General features: G+C 36.2%; 1 protein-coding gene across 1 annotated transcript; it reads left to right on the plus strand.

Annotated features, from left to right (window-relative positions):
- The first annotated feature begins 955 nt into the window (after positions 1–955).
- Positions 956–19877, plus strand: LOC125656757 (neurogenic locus notch homolog protein 1-like). Its single transcript, XM_056142928.1, has 7 exons — positions 956–978; positions 3044–3078; positions 10214–10370; positions 10492–10610; positions 10728–14657; positions 16192–16345; positions 19657–19877. Exons 1-7 carry the CDS (start codon positions 956–958, stop codon positions 19700–19702), a joined length of 4464 nt encoding a protein of 1487 aa, XP_055998903.1. The 3' UTR covers positions 19703–19877.
- Positions 19878–20351: the final 474 nt, after the last annotated feature.

Here is a 20351-nt window from a genome sequence, read left to right on the forward strand (position 1 = left end):
ACTCCTATATTTCCAATATATTGTCAATCACAAATGCTTGTAAGCTTACATTTTTTAAAATATACCAGTGATCGATTTTTTTTCCTTCTGTGAAATGATATATTGTACATCGAAGTAGGAAGCTCTCTCTCTCTCTCAAGCTCTCTCTCTCTCTCTCTCTCTCTCTCTCTCTCTCTCTCTCTCTCTCTCTGATCAGTGTATATGTACGTGCATGATTAGATTCCCGATTTCTATAAACTGCAAAACCCCTGACCAGACAAGCATTCAATACAGGAAAATTGTTCGACTCTGACATCTCCCTTGATTGAAGACACCCTGTTTGGCACGGGTGAAGTGTGCCGCAGTCTGTATAATGGAATGACAACGTGTTGTAAAGTTCTAACGAGATACAAATGGAGTTCATCATTTTGTTTCTAGGATTTATCAGAATAAAGAGAATCTAATATTTTTCATTAAGTGCACATCTCCGATACCTGTCGAATAGATGTCCGAATTTGATACGGGTTTTTATTAGGGGGGGGGGGGGAGTATGTCATGTGCATTGCATGTTATACATATGGCATGCAGCTGTATTTTTCAAATATTGATGTAAATGATATATATTATGTTCTTTGTTTATTCCATTCTATCAGTATGTAATTGGCAAATGATTTCTCTACATTTATTTCATAAGAAACTGCTAATACTTGCATGTACTTGCAAGTATGCAAGAAAAGCTCTTTTTTTTTTTTTGTCTAAATTATCTAAACTTTCAGAATGTTTCATTTGTATACAATAAATATTTTGTAATTTTGAGCAAAGCATGTTTTAAAATGTGATTTTATTTCTTTCTCATTCCCTTTATATTACTATCGGAGATGTGCACTGGTCGAATCCACCTAGAAAAATCACTCAGGTGTGACAATCACAGTTGGGGTATATACGGATTGAGTAAATTAGGCTACCTGAGAGAAATATGGCGGATAAGAGGAGGAATGTGTACGTATTTATTAATTCATGTCAGCTTTAATCATACAAAATATCAATAACTGCATAATGTAAATTCACTGAACCAATGTTAACCACACAAAATGATGATAACTACAGATTGTAAATCCACTGAAGCAAGGTTAACCACTCAAAATGTCAATAACTGCATAATGCAAGGTGAAGATAACGAACAGTGATCAATCTCATAACTCCTATAATCAATACAAAATAGATAGTTGGGCAAACACATAATGTAGATCAACTGAACAACAAAATGTCATTCATTACATAAAGTAAATCCATTGAACCAATGTTAACCGTACGAAATGTCAATATTTACACAATGCAAATCCCCTAAACCAATGTTAACCGTATTAAATAAATCAAATTTGAATTTTAAAAAGAACACATACCAGCGGAATTATTTTGATATATACAGTAAATATATTTCATGAATGTTTGAAACGCTCTATTCCCAAAAGTATATTTTGTATGAAAGGACAAGATAACGAACAGTGATCAATCTCATAATTCCTATAAGCAATATACAAAATAGAGAGTTGGGCAAACACGGACCCATTGATATACCAGAGGTGGGGTCAGGTGTCTAGAAGAAACATACATTTCCTGTTGACCGCTTGCACCCACCATTAGTCCTATATTCCCATCAGGCCAACAGAGTAATAAGTAGCCAAAATCGAAGTGAAAAGAACTGCCTAAAATTGATATGAAACATGTCACACAGCATTTGAACCAATGGCAAATTGTATTGGTAAATAAAATCGTTATAACGACCATAGAATTTGTAAAATTGTTTACTTTAAACGAGATTGTTGAAACACCTGTAACATCAACAAGCAACTGCGTAGTGAATCAGTTGGGAAACATAAACACTTTATGCACGTTATAATGGAGTATTGCTCCATGAATATCGAAAATTGATGATAAAGCCATCACATATCAAAAAAGTTGAGTTAATAGTTTGCCATTAATACCCATGTTTAATAAAACATCCAAGTATGAAGCTGATGTGGAAGACTGTCTGGCGTCCTTTATTTCGAGTTTACTAGGATATCCCGAATTGACATGAATGAAAATTATTATTGATAATAGATAAAACATCGTTGATGTATCTATATGGGTTGAAGGTCACAGCAAGAGATTTTTCTTATCTTGTAGAGGCTTGTGATTAAAATCTGCTTCGTAAGAATATAAAACCAAGTCAGCTAATAAAAGAGCACAATTCCTGGCATGAGAATTCCAATAGACTGTTGGAAGGCCAGATCACCAAAGACTTCGAAAATATGCTGACTATAAACTATAAATAGACTGTTGATATCTTTGTGGCATCACCTTATTTGTCAGTAGCCTGCCTCGATTTAAAAACTTATTATACGCAGAACATATTTTTGCGTATCGGATCAGTTGAAAGTAATAAACCCTCTATGCAGGTGATAATGAATGTTGCTACATAAATATGGGATGTTGACGATGGAGAAGCTGAAATCATCCCTTTTATCATAAAGATGAGGTGTTGATAGATTGATTGAATATTTCACTGATATGGAGATGTCACCACTGCCGGTGAAGGGCTGCAAAATTTAGGCCTACGCTCAGTGCTTATGGTCATTGAGCAGGGAGGGGTCTTTAACGTACCACACCTGCTTTAAAACGGGAACTCGGTTTTTGCGGTCTCATCCAAAGGAACGCCCTATTTAGTCGTCTCTTACGACAAGCAAGGGGTATTGAGGACCTATTCTAACCCGGATCCCCACGGAATAAGTTGAGGTGTTAGTTTGCCGTTAAGATCTATGTTCAATAAAATATCAAAATATGAAGCCGATGTGGAAAACTTTGGGATGGCTTTTATTTTTGTTTACTGAGATGTATCTAATCGATATATGAACGAAAATTAGTCCTGTAGATAGACAAAACGTCGTCGGTGTATCCAAACGTCGACTGATATTTCCCGTCAGTACAACAAACCAGACTTTATCCCAACGTTTATATTTTGAAAAGTTGACTTGTTCCTATTCATAAATACGCATGCATATGTTTTATCATCGACATCTAGAAATAAATTGAAACATTTTAATATCGAAAAACTTTGTTAAACGTTGATATTTCAAAGACTGACAAATCCTTCATTACGTCCAGTACTGGTGTCATACTTTGATTTTACGTATCTGAAATATCATGCTTTTCTAGTCTCTACATGCATGTATTGTGGATTAAAATTGTGTCTTTTCTTTTGCATTGAATAAAGATTAATCGGTTAGACAAATATTTAGTTTTTAATTACTTTACTTGTTTTAGTATGTGTTTTCTTCCTGAAGACAAATTGATTGTGAGGTTACCTTATCTGATGTTGTATGATTAACATTTTCATACAAAAGCAATGCATGGTACCTCGTATACTAAATGCATCTATTGTTTCAGTCTTTGGTTATCAGGACTTCCGTAAGTTTGGTTTTTTGTTTGTTTTTTGGAATGTCCATGGGCATGTATTGAGCTCCTTTGTTAGCTGACCTATTTCTATATTCTTATGAGGTAGAATTTATACAAAACCCTCTACATGAGAAAACGATCTCCCTGTAGCTTATAACTCCACATTGAGATATATCGACAACATTTTAGCTTTCAACAATAATCATTTTCATCCATTTGTCGATTCGATATATCACATTTAACTCGAAATAAAAGACACCACAGAGTCTTCCACACCTGCTTCGTACTTAGATATTTTATTGGACAATCCTGAATACAGTCGATCATGGTTTATTTTTCAAGTAAAAATTCTTAACTTCTTCTGTTCCGCTTATTGATTCTTTTCTAAAAGATTAAACACAGGGCTGACTAAACGCAAATACATCATCGGCATTTAGGTATTCATATACCCTTTCGTCAGGTTTTGCATACTACAAAGCCCAGCTGCTATGTTTTAAAGGGCATAGACTGTCAACTTAGGCATCAAACTTTTGTCCATTTTGAAATATGATTAAACTGCTTAGATGTGTTTAGAGTTGAAGAAAAATAAATTTGAGAGTGAGAAAAGCGACATATAATCATATTTCATGAAAAGTATCAAAATTGCTCCGCAATGAATTATTTTCTTCCATACACAAATGTTTCTGTCATTGTCTCTATATAAAAAAAACCCCAGAAAAGCTGATGTAAGAAACAAAATATTGTAAGATGAATAAAGTTTAATTTGGCAGTGGTTATTTTTATGTACTGTCAAGCTGCATTGTTCATCTTGGTAACAATCAGTAACTTGAGCGTGGCAGATAATATCACTTTAAAATGATTTTGTTTATTTGAGCTATTATAACCTCTGGATTTAATTATCTTCTCAAGAATATAAAGGGTTAAACAAGCATGACTATCTTATCTTTGTGTCGTATAGAAGATATGAATATGTACAGTACATTGTCTACGTTAAAACTTGCCAGACAAACCCCCTCAGTGAATTATAATATGCATCATATTGATATCGTCTCTTTAGTACAAGAGTTGCTTTTTCTTTTCTTTCATTTTCTGTGTGATGGACATTGAAACTTCTTATAGTATTTCTCTACTATTATCACTTAAACTTATTATCATAAAAGACAGTCCTTTTGGAAGGTCATGGTCATTTACTTTATAATTTGTATCTTCTTTTTTATTAACTTTTATGTTTGTTTGTTTGTTTGGGGTTGGGTTTTTTTTTTTTGGGGGGGGGGGTGTACTTCTACATGTTTAATATGATAGATGCCATGGACAAGAAGTTTTGATATCGTGTTTATGAAAGCATGCCACTATCGTTTTAAACTATTATTATGAAATATATTCCTCACTTTTTTTCTGCTCCGTAAATCGAAGGTTATTATGAAGTGTGGATCTGTAGCTCTCTGGCCTGTCCCAATATTTCCCCAAAGAGCTACAGCTATGCAGCTACTTTCATTATTGTCCCACTGAACCATTCCGCATTCTTCAAACACAGAAGCCTCCTTCCACAATAAAGAATTATAAGTATTTTAACAATATTTTGTTATCGAGAGGATACCGGTAACTGGTAACAAGAATGATAAAAACAATATAAGGAATGGGTCTCATTTGTAAATCATTTATAGGAATTAATATCATCAATCTTGGAACCAATGACATTTTATGGAATTAAGATTTAAATTGGTTTTGGGATCCTAGGTCCTAAATTTGGCGGATAATATTCTGATCTGTGTATGTTTACTAAATTCGTTATATAAATGCTTAGGAGAACAAAAGTGACGATTTAATTCATCATTACTTTAGAATTGATGTAGTCATGTCATTGTACCTACAGCGCTAACCCTGGAGTTAGACAATTTCATAATTGTGGAAGAAAGCTCCAAAACATCTCACTTTTTTGTCATCAAAAACATGTTGGCGTAGTCCGTTTTGGAAAGTGCAATGACATCACGGTGACCTAATTCGAAGCTGTTTAGGTAAAGATCGGTTATATATTTCTTAGCCGTAGTTTGTTTGTTTTGATGTTTCCCGCCATACTCAACAATTTTTCAGTTATCTGGTGGCAGTAGAATAGACAACAGTCATGTGACCTGTGTCTGTCCGGACAAGCCCGACATGCATATCTTAACTTTACAAGGCCAATTCTAACCACAATATTGCTGTATCGAATATTTGGGGTATCGGAAATTTCAGTCTAAAAGGCGGGGTTAAAACAAGAAAAAAAAATGCAAACGTTAATAAATAAAACGCTTACTCATGAATACTATTCTAGACTGGCTTCATCAACAATCGTGACAATCATATCCCCAGTATCTCGATTCAAAGCCTCAGGATCAGAGTGTATATATCACATTAAGTATTCAACATCCAATTTGAAACATCTTATTGTTTCCTTAATCCTGAATATTTACAACATACAATAGGTATATTGTGGGATTTATGAGACTGGTCGTTATCTTCACCCTTCATATAGCTATAATACCCTTACAGGTATGCACCGAAACTTGTGATCCCTGTATCACCCTTCATATAGCTATAATACTCTTACAGGTATGCACCGAAACTTGTGATCCCTGTACCAGGAGTCTAGCTTCAAGGTGATATAGTATGACTCATAACCTGAAAAATGCTGAACATCTTTAAAAGTTTTCGTTACAATAAACATCTTGCGTACTACTTGATGTACAGTTATTGCAAATGCAAACAAAGATTGGATGGCATTATACAGAATTTTCCATATTTGTCCGCATGCATCTGGGTTTTTGGTTGTTGTTTTTTTCTTTTTTACTTTTGTTTATGCCTGGGCTATACTTTTATTAAAGGAAACGCATCGCAAGGTTACTTGGGCATTGTAATTTACAAAAATACAATACCCTCGAAAGCAGAGATAAGTTTTCCTTGCAAGTCATAATATCGTAATTTAAAATATATTCTAAACCCACATTTGCCACACATTTTGCTTTATGGCCAAATGCAGCGTCATGATCGGGAACCATGTTCATTTGGATCGGTTATAACAACACCCCCACCCCCACCCCCCGGAAAAGAGTTGAATTTATTTGACCAGACCATCATTTCGTAATAGATCGTTAAAAAACTTGGGTAATCTACGTGCAAGTTCTCTACGTGGTATTCATGTGAGCGTTACAGCCCCTGGTCTCTTCAACACAATTAATGAATAGTCACTACATGGTGCATTCATATGCCGATTCAATATGTCCCTGTGAACTGATCAGGTAAAGGAGTCAAACTCAGTATGTAAAGAACGGCGTAACAGTCACATCATTATATGTACATGTCATGTTATCAACTCTATAATTGTTATCATTGCATAGTGCTCTAGATTACGTCAGTTTTCAAATATGTTATTATAAATTTCTGATCCTGACATTCTGAGATATTTTATACCTGAATAAAATGATAAAAAAATGTAAAACAGAATCTTCGTGTACCATAGTCTCTATGTATTGATGATGATGGGTTCCTGCTGAGTACCGTAATCATTACTTACATGGATAACAGGATATTTTAAATATTTATTTTTACAGTGTAAATGGATATTCTAATTCTATCAAAAACCACACCTCACAGTTATACGACAAAGATTGTGTACCTCATACATTACAGCTGACAATGTAGAAAAGGTTCTGTTTGTTTTACAAGATAAACGTCTGATTTATCATTGATGATAACATGTATATCATTACCATTAGAAACTGAGAAAAGTATTCAGCGAAATAATGGCCAAATATAAGTTTGTACTTTTGTTATTGTTATGGACGTTTGTGGTTAAGGTAGGCATATTTTCATATTGGTTAAAACTTCATTACATTATTCAAAATATGACTCGATCTGTCGGATTGCAGGTTAACCTAAGTTATACCGTAACAGTTACCGGATATGATGAGGATATACGATTTTAAAAATACGAGATAAAATTTTGGACCTCTTCAGAAAAAGAAGTTACAAAAATTATGCGTCACTCGGGCAACTCTTGTATACAAAGTGATGGCTAAAGAAGATTCATTTCTTCATTTCTATTGCAAAAATAGCTACCCGATTTCAAAATTATTTTTCAGAATGTTGCAAACGAATATCCAAGTACCAAACATATGATTTATTAGATTAAATTCCGATATTTGGTTGCGGAACACAACACACAGGAATGAGTATTTAGTCTGCTGTATGTGGATATTTACTTAATTTTCTTTTTTATGCCCCCCCCCCTTCACAGAAGAGGGGCATATTGTTGTGCACCTGTTGGTCGGTATATCGGTCGTTAGTCTACATGCTATCCGCTCAATATATTGAGAACCATTCACGTTATGATATTTCATATCTGGGTTGGTTAAGAGTAGAAGAGGACCCCTATTGATTTTCAGGTCAAAAGGTCAAATTTCAAGGGTAAATCCATTCTGGACATATGAATATACTGACTGTTCAATATCTTGAGAACCCTTTCCTTGACAGAAAAATTTAGTACACTGGTACATCTTATAAGGAGTAGATGACCACTATTGATTTTGTAGTCTCATGGTCAAGGATCATACTGCACATAGAAAGATATTGTTCACTCAATACCTTAAGAATCCTTTACTTGACAGACATCAAACTCGGTACACTGGTACAGTGGGAAGAATAGATGACTCCAGTTGATTTTGAGATCACATGGACAAAGGGCAAGGGTTATAATGGACATAGGAAAATACTGGCCGCTCAATATCTTGAGAATCCTTTGCTTATCAGACATCATAGTTGATACACTGGTACATTGCAAGGAGTAGATAACCCCTATTGATCCTGAGGTGACATGGACAAAGGTCAAGTGGTAATTTGGACATTAGGTAGATACTGTCTGCTCAACATCTTTTGAGAACCCCTTTCTAGACAGGTTTACATCAATTTTGGTACACTGGTACATCTTAAGGAGTAGATGACCCCTACTGATGTTGAGGTCATATGGGCAAAGATCAAGGCTCAGACTTGACATAGAAAGATACTTTCCTTTCAATATCTTGAGAACCCATTACTTGACAGACATCAAACTTGACACGTTTGTACATCATAAAGAGTAGATGACCCCTAGAAAATTTGGGTTCATGTGGTCAAAGGTCAAGGGTCAAACTGGACATAGTAGTATATTGTCTCCTATATTTTTAAAAGAATCATTTGCTTGATTTAGTTGATTGACACCAAACTTAGTACACTGGTACATCGTGAGGAGTAGATGACTCTTGTTGATTTTCAGGTCAAAAGTCAATTAGCTCTGGATATAAGGAAGATATTGTCTTCTCAACATCTGTAACTGTTTTGGCACTGCTATCAATTAAATGATGCATGTGCATAAACCCTTTCAATTTTGCAACACAAGGGCATATATGTTTTACAAGATATTCTTGTTTCTTTTTTAGATTTTCTTGAGCATTGAGCATTTTCAACCACTATACAGTTATGTCATAAATAATCATAGTATATACAACACACACACACACACAACACACACACACACACACACACACACACACACACACATTAGAATATACCGTGTATTTCGTCTACTATGTGTGGATATTGACCTAGTTCATTTTGTTTTTAAACTTTCTTGAGCTATTATGAGAACTGACCACTATGCAATTATGTAATAAAATTTAATAATCATATCATATATATCAATCTCCAGGCACATAGCAAGGGAGGTGGGCTGCACAGTGTTTCTTAATTATATATAATTTTTCGCGATTCCATCTGTACAAAACAATATTGGGGTATATTACTATGTCCGTTTTTGAGTTAGTTTATTTTGATTGTTCCTCGATGTTACAAGTAAAAATGTAATGTAAGCATTTTATATGTATTACGGAAGTTTGTTTACATGGACATTACAAAGTTATTGTACATTGTGGCAAAGAAGGGAAAACAATTTTCAGAACAATTGGGGATCAAATCCGCGATTCTAGCATTTCTACACAGTGTAGTCATGTGATCTAACCAATCAGCTACCAAGTCCAATATTTTGTATATGGTAATATCACTGCAATAAAAAAATCAACTCTATTTTAGGAAATCATGCAAGACCTCTTTATATCGAATAAAAAAAACAATTTCAGAGAAAATTTCAGAAACGTCATGTATGTCCCTAACGTAATAAAAACTAGATTTCGTTGGTGATACTTATAATTAAATCTGCAACGGAATCGGGGAGAATATAATGGTTCCAATATTCCGTATTAGGAAAGAATTTTTAATACAAGTTTTTAATTTTTATGATTATTGAAAGGTTGCACTTGGGAAAATTACTTTTTTCATCCACGTAGACGAAGTGAAAAGTACTGGAAATAAACTCCATGGCGGTGGGTGTTGTCAGGGTGTAACAGGTACTCACTGTACCAAGTTATGTAAGCCTGTCCTCACTGTGTGTCTCAAGTAAGTACCTATTGTGAAATATTAATTGCGTCTACCTTACACATACACCCACTGCTCTTATTCACTTTAACTTTTGTTACAGAGACAACACTCACTCCTGTATTTCTAATTTCACCACAACCTTGGACATGCGTCAACAGACTGTCTCATACGGCTCCAAAGTTGGCAATTCCACAAATCCACAATTTTTGGAAGTGGACAACTGGGTGATATACCTTTGTCATCTATCAAGATAGTTAAAGCAAAATTATAAATTTTCTTAACACGTACCAAATTCATTTCTTAACTTTTTTCATTATTCTTTTTGGTTAGAAAATATACCTTGACAAGATAGCAGTGACAGTGCAAGATATGGAATCTTCTTCTACAGCACTCATCTACAAGACCGAATTTTCTGATTACAGTCTTAAAATTGGGAACAACATTCTCTCACAAACCTGGCGACAAAAGAAATTATCAGCCAGTTATATTTCGGATCACAATTCTTTCTCGTAATGAATTTCTTAATCAAATGATATAATATTACCATTTCCATAAAATATTGATATACAGTTTTCAATTTTAGTTCCTTCATATCTCTTAACTAATGACTGATAAGATTGCTACATTTAGATTACAGTTAACTTACAAAGCGTACTGTTCTGAGGGCTACTATGGATCAGACTGTACCGTTCACTGTCCTGGTAATCCAAAAAAGTGTGTGGTCAACGGGCATACCTACTGTAAAATGGGTGAGTTAGAATTCCAATCTGATCTAGGTATTCAGACATCAGCCCAACTTGAGAAAGTTAACGGGTTGGTGGGTGGGTGCGTGCATTAACACTTCAAAGATTTCAAATATGCTGTAGGTTGGCGTGGTACCAACTGTGACCAAGATATTAACGAATGTACTACACACAATTTCTGCAGTCATGGTAAATGTACAAACACTGTTGGTAGTTTTCATTGTACCTGTCCTCCCTCCGTGTATGGTCTAAAGTGTCAGCTGGATGAGGATGAATGTTTAATGGAGCCTTGTAATGGTGGAGAGTGCGTTAATAAAGTCGGAAGTTATCAGTGTCAATGTAAAAGTGGAACCACTGGTAAAAACTGTGAAGCTTTAACGACATACACGTGTTCCGGCACCACGTGTAATAACCATGGAACGTGTAGTGTCCGACAACATAAAGCAGTTTGTACGTGTGATACAGGATACTCTGGGACTGACTGTTCCGTCAGAGACTTCTGTAGAAACAATAAATGTCAACATAATTCTACGTGTGTTACTAGTGAAACAAACTATACCTGTCACTGTCAGAAAGGTCATATTGGTCAATATTGTGAAATTCAGGACTACTGCTCCAGCAACCCTTGCCAAAATTCGGGAATTTGTAGAAATACACCCACAGCATATCGATGCAAATGCGTGGATTATTTTTTCGGGAGAAATTGTGGTGAGTATGACTACTGTGGAAGGAATTGCACCAGTAATGGTATTTGCCATATTATAGGAAAGAACCATAGTTGCACTTGTCACTCGGGATTCAAAGGTAATGACTGTGAAATTCGTGACTATTGTTACAATGTGAACTGCTCAAATCGGGGACAATGTTCTAACAAACAATTCACATACACATGTATATGCAACGCCGGATACATCGGTAAAGACTGTGAGTCACGTGATCATTGCTATAATACTACTTGCTCTCAACATGGAAGGTGTATGAATACACATGGCGATTACACTTGTAATTGTAGCCAAGGTTATATCGGTAAAGATTGTGAATATGACAGTTGCCTCAATCACACTTGCCAAAATGGTGCGACTTGTCAATACAATGTATCCGGCAACAGGAGCTTGTGTATTTGTCCTTCCGGATATTATGGGGAGCAATGCGAAAAATGTTTGGGACATACGTGCATTCATTTTCCCAACACTCTATCAATTTTGCCATCAACCGTCCACACTCTCCCTTCCCACAACTCAACAGTTATATATAAAAGACAATGCAGTTCTTCTTCCTGTAATAATCATGGCAAGTGTTTCCCAGAAAATAATTCAAAAGGTTATCTCTGTGAATGTGAAGAAGACTGGTCTGGACCGGACTGTGAACGCTTTGATTATTGTCACAACATCAGCTGCTCTCAGCACGGAACCTGTTTTGTCGGACAGACGGATTTCTTTTGCTTCTGTGAAGAACACCATTTAGGCAAAACATGCAATGTGTCTAATTATTGTAAATCTGACTCTTGTACATCACCACGTGTTTGTAAGGAAAAAGAAGATGGATATATTTGTGGCTGTCCAGATGGATTAAGTGGAGTCCACTGTGAAATGGTGAATCATTGCTTCAATAACCCGTGTGGAGAGCACGGTTTATGCAATAATTCTAATACAGGGTTTAAATGCATCTGTGAAAAAGGTTGGATTAGTCCCAACTGTTCTGATATCGACTACTGCTATGGTGATCCCTGTGGAAGTCATGGAATCTGTCAATATTCATTCAATGATTTCAACTGTACCTGCAGGTCGGGTTACACAGGAAGTCAGTGTAATGAGACGGACTTTTGTTACTGGAATTCATGTCATAATAATGGGACGTGTATATCAACGTCAGTGGACTATCTATGTATTTGTCCAAACATGTGGACCGGTAAAAACTGTTCGGAGAGAAATATCTGTCTCTTGGATAACCCTTGCAATAAGCATGGACATTGTTATCAAAATGAGTCCGATTTTCACTGTTCTTGTTCTGTAGGTTGGATGGGTCGTTTCTGCAATATTTCTGATCATTGTCACAGTTCTCCTTGTGGAGATCACGGGACTTGTCAAAATAACCTAGATTCCTTCCACTGTATTTGTGATTCACGATGGACGGGTAATAATTGTCAAATTGATGCGTGTGAAAATCAGACTTGTAGCTACAATGGGATATGTACTGCGCGATATTCAACATATCATTGTGAGTGCAGTAAAGGATGGGTTGGTAAAATATGTGGCATTCCTGATCCGTGTCAGAATATCTCCTGTGAAAATGGTGGTATCTGTCAACCTAAACTTGTGCGAAATGTAGACATTCTTGACCCAATATCTTTATTCAAACCGGAAAATTCTTCAGACGATATTAACATTACAGCAGTTCCTGAATGTAAGTGTCCGAACGAATGGGAAGGCCGACTATGCGAAAATGATGTCAATGAGTGTTTAAACAAAACCGCTTGTAACGGGCATGGGTATTGCATTAACAATGTGGGGAATCACACCTGTATATGCGAACATGGTTGGAGAGGGTTGAACTGTGAAGAAAACATTAATGAATGTATATCAATCCCTTGTGAAAATGATGGAACCTGCATAGATGGCATAAACAGTTTTTCCTGCATTTGTTCTGACTTCTGGGAAGGTGATTCTTGTCAGCGAGATGTGAACGAATGCAAGTATTTCCCTTGTGGAGTTCATGGAAAGTGTATAAATTCTGAAGGAAACTACACCTGTATTTGTGAAGATTCCTGGACAGGCAGACACTGTGAAAGTCACATCAAATCGTGCACATTAGAACCATGCAAAAACAACGCTACCTGCATAGACCTTGAAGAAACTTTCTTCTGTACATGCATCAATAGATTCACCGGGCGGTATTGCAACACCGATATTGACGAATGTTCAACTACTCCGTGCAAAAATGGCGCAACTTGTCTCAATACTTATGGCTCTTATCACTGTTTGTGTTCAAAAGAATGGACTGGTTTATATTGCGAGGAAGATGTCGATGAATGCTCCAGTGACCCTTGTCCGAGAAACACTACGTGTATCAACACATTAAAAGGATATCATTGCGCTGATTGTTCTACTTTCCCCTGCTCAAACGGAGGACGGTGTGCTGATACTGAGGTCGGGCCTGTATGCAATTGCTCGATCCACTGGACGGGGTCTACCTGTCAGCAGCGAAACTACTGTTACAATAATCCTTGTGGTCCTTTGGAAGTTTGTATAAACACGAACACGGCCTATTCGTGTGAGTACCATCCCTGTATAAGTTCACCATGTCAAAATAATGGATCTTGTACAGAAACTGGTGTTGGAGTGGTCTGTAATTGTTCTTATGGATGGACAGGTCATACATGCGCGGAGAGAGATTACTGTGCTTTCACATCCTGTTTCAATAATGGCACCTGCATGAATACTGACGTATCTTCTCAGTGTCAATGCACTGAAGATTGGTATGGTGATAAATGTGAAAACTTCAATTTCTGTCACTCCTCCCCGTGCCTTCATGGTGGGGTGTGTAGAAATATACAAGGAAATTTTACGTGTGAATGTCCGCGAGGCTGGATAGGAACACAATGCGAAACACGTGATTATTGTTATAATTTGCCATGCTTGAACAATGGCCTTTGTATCAACCACAATACATCATATTCATGTTCTTGCACGGCACAATGGACAGGAATGAACTGTGAGTCGTATAATTATTGTCATATCAATCCTTGTAACAACAGAGGATTCTGTTTTAATAATGATACAAATTATATGTGTTCGTGCAATCGTGGTTTCATGGGTAGAAACTGTGAGGAAACCGATTATTGTGCATCCAGTCCTTGTTTGAATAATGGAACTTGCGCCTCGGAGCCGTATGGGTACCTTTGTCACTGCCACGCAGGCTACATAGGAAAAAGCTGTGAGCGTGATATGGACGAATGTGCTTTTGATCTGTGCCCTGTGAGATCAACATGCTTCAATAACAATGGCGGATACACCTGCGTATGGAACGACAGGCGACGTAGAGCCAATGTAACGGGTAATACAATTATCTGTACTTTTATCTTTGTAAAAACATATCCTTTTACTTGGGATAAGAATTGAAGTTTACCCCAAAATATAAAATGTGTCATAGAGGATGGTCCCTTTTTCAGTTTTACTAATTAAAAGATCAGAAAGCATCTGTTGTGGTATGATCCCCCGACAAAATCGATTAATCATTGAACAGATGAGATTGATCACTGTTCGTTATCCTCACCCTTCATATTGGATTTACCAATGGCTGTCTATGGTAATTAAGCTTATTAATGGTGGGACAATCAAGCTATATATTTCAGTACACCTTCTGTAACAAACCTTATAATTATATATGTATAATAATAGTCTAAATTCAAAGACATATATTAGAAATTGTAGAGTAATTAAATTATGTAAATTAGTGGTTACCATGAAAGTCTTTTGATGGTAACAGATACATCTGTCACGAATAAAACTATGAATGTAAGAGGAATGTGCTTAGAAAACTTTAACAAGAAGACAGGAAATCGGTTTCTGTAGCTTCATTTCTATTGTGAGATGTAATTTATGACGGGTTTTAATATATCTGTCATAAAAAGGTCAAGGTAATTCACCTCCACTTCCTGCTTTGCGAATCTTGCAGCAATTCTACAGTTATGTGTCTAGGAAAACGTGTGTATTGAATTAATGTTTACGTGTGTTTACGTTTTGTCTTTTTTTAGTTTTACGCATCTGCGAAAATCATTTATTCTACAGATACCTCACCAGATGCAAATAAATTGAATAGTGACCTATGCATCACTCTCAATACAGTAGCAGTGAAAAGTATGTAATAAGCAATCATACGAAAGACCCGTAACCTTTACTATACTGCCTATTCTAAGCGCGTTCTGTTCGATGCGTCTGCAGAACAAGGCATGTCTTGGTTGCAGAGCGAGTGCCCATAATCAGGGTACAACAGCGACTGGAAACTTTAGCAGTAGCGGATCCAGAAACTTTTAAAAATAGGGTTGCGAGACCAAGTTTGTTTCTTTTCCGCCCAAGACAAATTAATTGACGTCAAAAATTGACAATTTCTGTTCGAAATTGTTCAACCAAATAAGGGGGTGGGTAACAGCTGTAACTCCATTCACTGGCGGATTTAAGGTAAATCGTAGAAAACAATACTAAATAGGAGACATATTTCAAGACTTATAAAATCTGTAAAATCCAGGAATTTCCATCCCCTGACCGCAATTCCTGGATCCACTCCTGCCATATATGTCATAAATAGAATAAATGTAGCCTGTCGGTTAGGATGTTCGCTTCGAAAGGCTCTGAGGTCAATCATTGATAGCTGCGTTTAAACGAATACGTTAGGCGATGTAGTTGCTGTTCCAGAATTAAAAGTGAAAGTTTCGGGTCATTCGGACTAGACCCAAATAGTCAAGGTTTCGTAACATAGGCGTTCCATCACTGCTATGACATTGGTCATTATGCGTATTTCATTTAACCTATAGCTAGTAACGGAAATACATTAACAAATAGTCACTGACTAAATTCTTATCTTTATCTAGGTAGACGGATCCACACAATGGAACTTCCATATACAGCAAACACATTGAACTTGGTGAACAATCAGACGTTACTTAGGTCATTACTTGCAAAGGATGTGTGCGAATATCCTAGACACTTCGCCCTTCACCCACTGAGTTTGAAAGCATCACCTAGGTAAGTTTGGTCAACACTTTGCTATGAATTTACGAGTTCAACATATTTGAGTGGAGGATAAGTCCGAGTAATTGGATATTTTTACCAATAACTTAACTTTTACTTCGTCTGTTTCGAAATTCGTTAAGTTTATCGACGTTTCCTTGGAAATTAAGGCAACTACACGTAACTATGAGATTCACAAACTATAAACTGAATGGAAGGTGAAGATAACGACCAGTGATCAATCTCATAACTCCTACAATCAATACAAAATAGATAGTTGGGCAAACACGGATCCCTGGACACACCAGAGGTGGGATCAGGTGCCTAGGAGGAGTAAGCATCCCCTGTTGACCGGTCACACCCGCCGTGAGCCCCATATCCTGATTAGGTAAACGGAGTTATCCGCAGTCAAAATCAGTGTGCCAAGAACAGCTTAACAATCGGTATGAAACACGTCAGACAGCATTTGATCCAATGCGAGGTTGTATTGACGAACTAGATCGTTATAACGACCATAGAATTGGCGAAATGCTGACTTCAATCGAGACTGTTGAAATCCCTGTACCATCAACTTGTTTGTCAGTAGCTTACCTCGATTTAAAAACTGACTATACCCAGAACAAGCTCTTGCATATCGAATCAGTTGAGATATATAAACACCATATGCAGGTGATAATGGAATATTGCCACATAAATGTGGGAAGTTGACGATGGAGAAGCTGAAATCATCCCGTTTGTCATACAGGTGAGTTGTCAGTTTGCCGTTAATGTCTACTTTCAATAAAATATCTAAGTATGAAGCAGAAGTGGACGACTCTGTGATGTCCTTTATTTCGAGCTCACAGGGATATATCAAATCGACATAGGAATGAAAACTATAAAGCGTGTTGGTGTTTTACAAATTTTCATGAAAAATAACAACCACAATCCTTCGTTAGATCAAACTTGACCTATGTTTACAAATGTTCCCCTGACGTTACTACATGTACCATCCTACAAATGGACATTTTCCCTGACGTCATCTAAACAAAAAATTATCAAAGGTTTCTTTATCAAATCTTCGAAAGTGTAACATCCTTTTCCCCGAAATGTTCATCCTATCATTTATGGGATAGTAAGGCAGTGTCTGAGGTTGAGGTTTGTTTATTGATTATAAAGATGAAAATGTCAATCTCATCAAAAGGATAATATCGAAGCCATCTTCACTAAAATTCAGTTTGGAATTACTGATTTCATATAGTACAGAGACATACACAAATAAAAACCTTGATTCCACCAAGTAATAGTGAACATGTATAGATTCGTTTTTGATTATTACAGGTAAAATTGATATGTATGATAAAAAAAAAAGATACACTTACTTACAATCGCTTTTGCAATGTTACTAATAAAAAAAGGACTCCTCGGATAAAAATATTATCTCTGTTACGCAAGAATTAAATACGTAATGCCACCAACAGTATCATCTTCAACTATTTGATAATTTATAATAGCTTACTTGTAATTTAAATGTATTTCTGATACATTTTTCTATATCCGCCTCCGCTTTAGCAAACGTTAGTCTCGAAAATCAAAATAATGGTGGTGACACCATGCACTAGCTGAAGACAATGCGGCGCGTAACTTGATTAACTTACGAAAGTACAAAATAAGATATGTAACATTCCAATTGAATGAAATAAAAGTTGGTTGGTTTTTTTCACTTATCTTCATGTTAGTCGATAAATTTCTGTTTACAAATTGGATTTAAGAATGCGCATGCGCTAGCGAGGGAATTATCATAAGGCACAATTGCGCATGTCTTGCACAAAATTAAAAATAGCTAATTGTAAACAAATACAACTAACCACGTGTTCACAAAATAAAAATAGCGGCAGCTTTCATAAACATTTTACTGGTATAAACTGTTTATCAATTTTCAAGCATCGTTGAAAATCAACAAAAATATAGAAAACGAACGATTATATAGTCATACAGTTTACATGCCTTCAATATATCTAAGAATTGTAATGATTTCCTCATAATACGATGATGATGAGAACACGTCGTTATGTATATAGTACTATCTGTTTCAATGAGGAATTCCGACAGAAATGAAAATAAAAGAATCAACATTTCTAAGAATGCAGGAGGGTGTGAACTACAACGCTTCACGCTGGCAGACTGATATTTACGTATCACAATGTTTACAAATTATCTGATAACCTTTACAGATTGAAATGTAAAGTTCACAGAATGAGATGTAAAATTTACAGATGAATATGTAAACTTTGCAGATTAAAGTGTGAAATTTCTCGATTAAGACATTTCTAGTGTAAGGCTTACAGATTAAAGTGTATCATACTGTAACGTTTCTGGGTTCGAAGATTCGGTTGCTCTGTCTGAGCAATTTGAGGAATAATTAATAAATGATAAAGCTCTCAATCAAGTATTTTAATTAAAAATATGTACAAATATCCTATTCAGTCCTGGAGCGCGTGCGCTTCCTAACTAAGTGAAATAGCATTCACACCTTTCGTAATAAAAACAACAAAGTCTCGAAAGCCTTATACAGGTACGTAAGACTTGTTAACCAAATTTGATTTCTCACCTAAACTGTACACAGGACTAACTCTGGTCGACTTCAGTCTGGAACTGACTAAGAGCTCTGATGTCGCTGCTTTTATACCCTAATTAATCACGTGATCCCGGGGGATCTAAAGGGTGCAACAAACAGGAAGTACTTGTTCCACAGACAGAATGGGATAAATTGATTTCGATTCCTACGTTTGTTTCATTACAGTTTAAAGTGTGAATACACACTAAATTGTCGAAAATAAAATCTATGCCGCATTAATTCGGAGCTGTACCAACTGAATGGGTGAAATCAGGAGCACTAACCCTGTATACACGGAATTTCAAGCTTTCAAAATAGTTCTTCATTTCTGTATTATCGTGAACGCATCTTTAAAAAGTACATGTATGCCACTATAAGACTTTTTAATTTTACATGGTAATGAATAGGAAAACGTCATAAACTCTTCTCAAGAACAACAATAGTAGCTCTATAGTTTTTTTTCCAATTGACATGAAAGCATTCTCATGAAGTGTAGACACGATTTCCATCACATCGTAGTCCAGGGGTTCGAGGGGGGAACACCAGAGGGAATGGACATAATTAGGGTGTAATAATAGACTTGGGGAAGTCAGTAGTTCAGGTGAGCGATATGACTCATGGGCCTTCGGTTTTCTTTGATCTACAGACTGGTGTGTAAAGAAATCACTGTGTGAAGATTCATTTTGTAGACTATAATTCGTTAATACGTCGACATTTTCTTTTCCTTCAGTGAACGTATGGTGTGGCTGACTTTTCAAGCATCCTGTCAGAATTGACATACAGTTCATACACGAGTACTGATTTGGAGGGAGAGTCATACAGTTACAGTCAGTGGCACGTGTAAATTTGGCGATATTTTGTGAAATGATAACAATGACTACTTCCATATTTTTTTATTTGTCATTTTCAATCTCGAAACTTACAATTGTAATGTATGATTAAAGAAATATTAATTAATTCTGTGTGGCTTTATTCTAATTGATATTGGGATGTCCTGGTGAAATTAAATTTGACCACACCCCCCCCCCCCCCCCCAAATACAATAATTGCTTAATTGTCTTGCTCTATGACACCGCAGCAAAACTACGATATTGCGTAATATAGTTTTGCCTTCTTTTAAAATAACCGACCTTGTATTACGGGGATATAAATCAGTTTAGACATGGAGCAATTTCCATCACTGACGAAAAAGAGGATTCGGAAATCGCCGGTACCCCCCCCCCCTTTGTTTTCGAATTATAAAGTACTTAATACAGTTGTTGTAACGGTTTGTTATTTAATCTACATGGTCGAGGAAGTACAGAATATTCTTGGTTTAAGACTTGAAAATCCTGAAATATGACAGGAAACACACAGGAAGAACAGTTTCATCATTCATCCGTTTTCCTTTGTCACGTGACCATGGTTTGTAAAAGAATATTTGCT

The sequence above is a fragment of the Ostrea edulis genome, chromosome 7 (genome assembly GCF_947568905.1).
Source record: "Ostrea edulis chromosome 7, xbOstEdul1.1, whole genome shotgun sequence".
Lineage (NCBI taxonomy): Eukaryota > Metazoa > Mollusca > Bivalvia > Ostreida > Ostreidae > Ostrea > Ostrea edulis.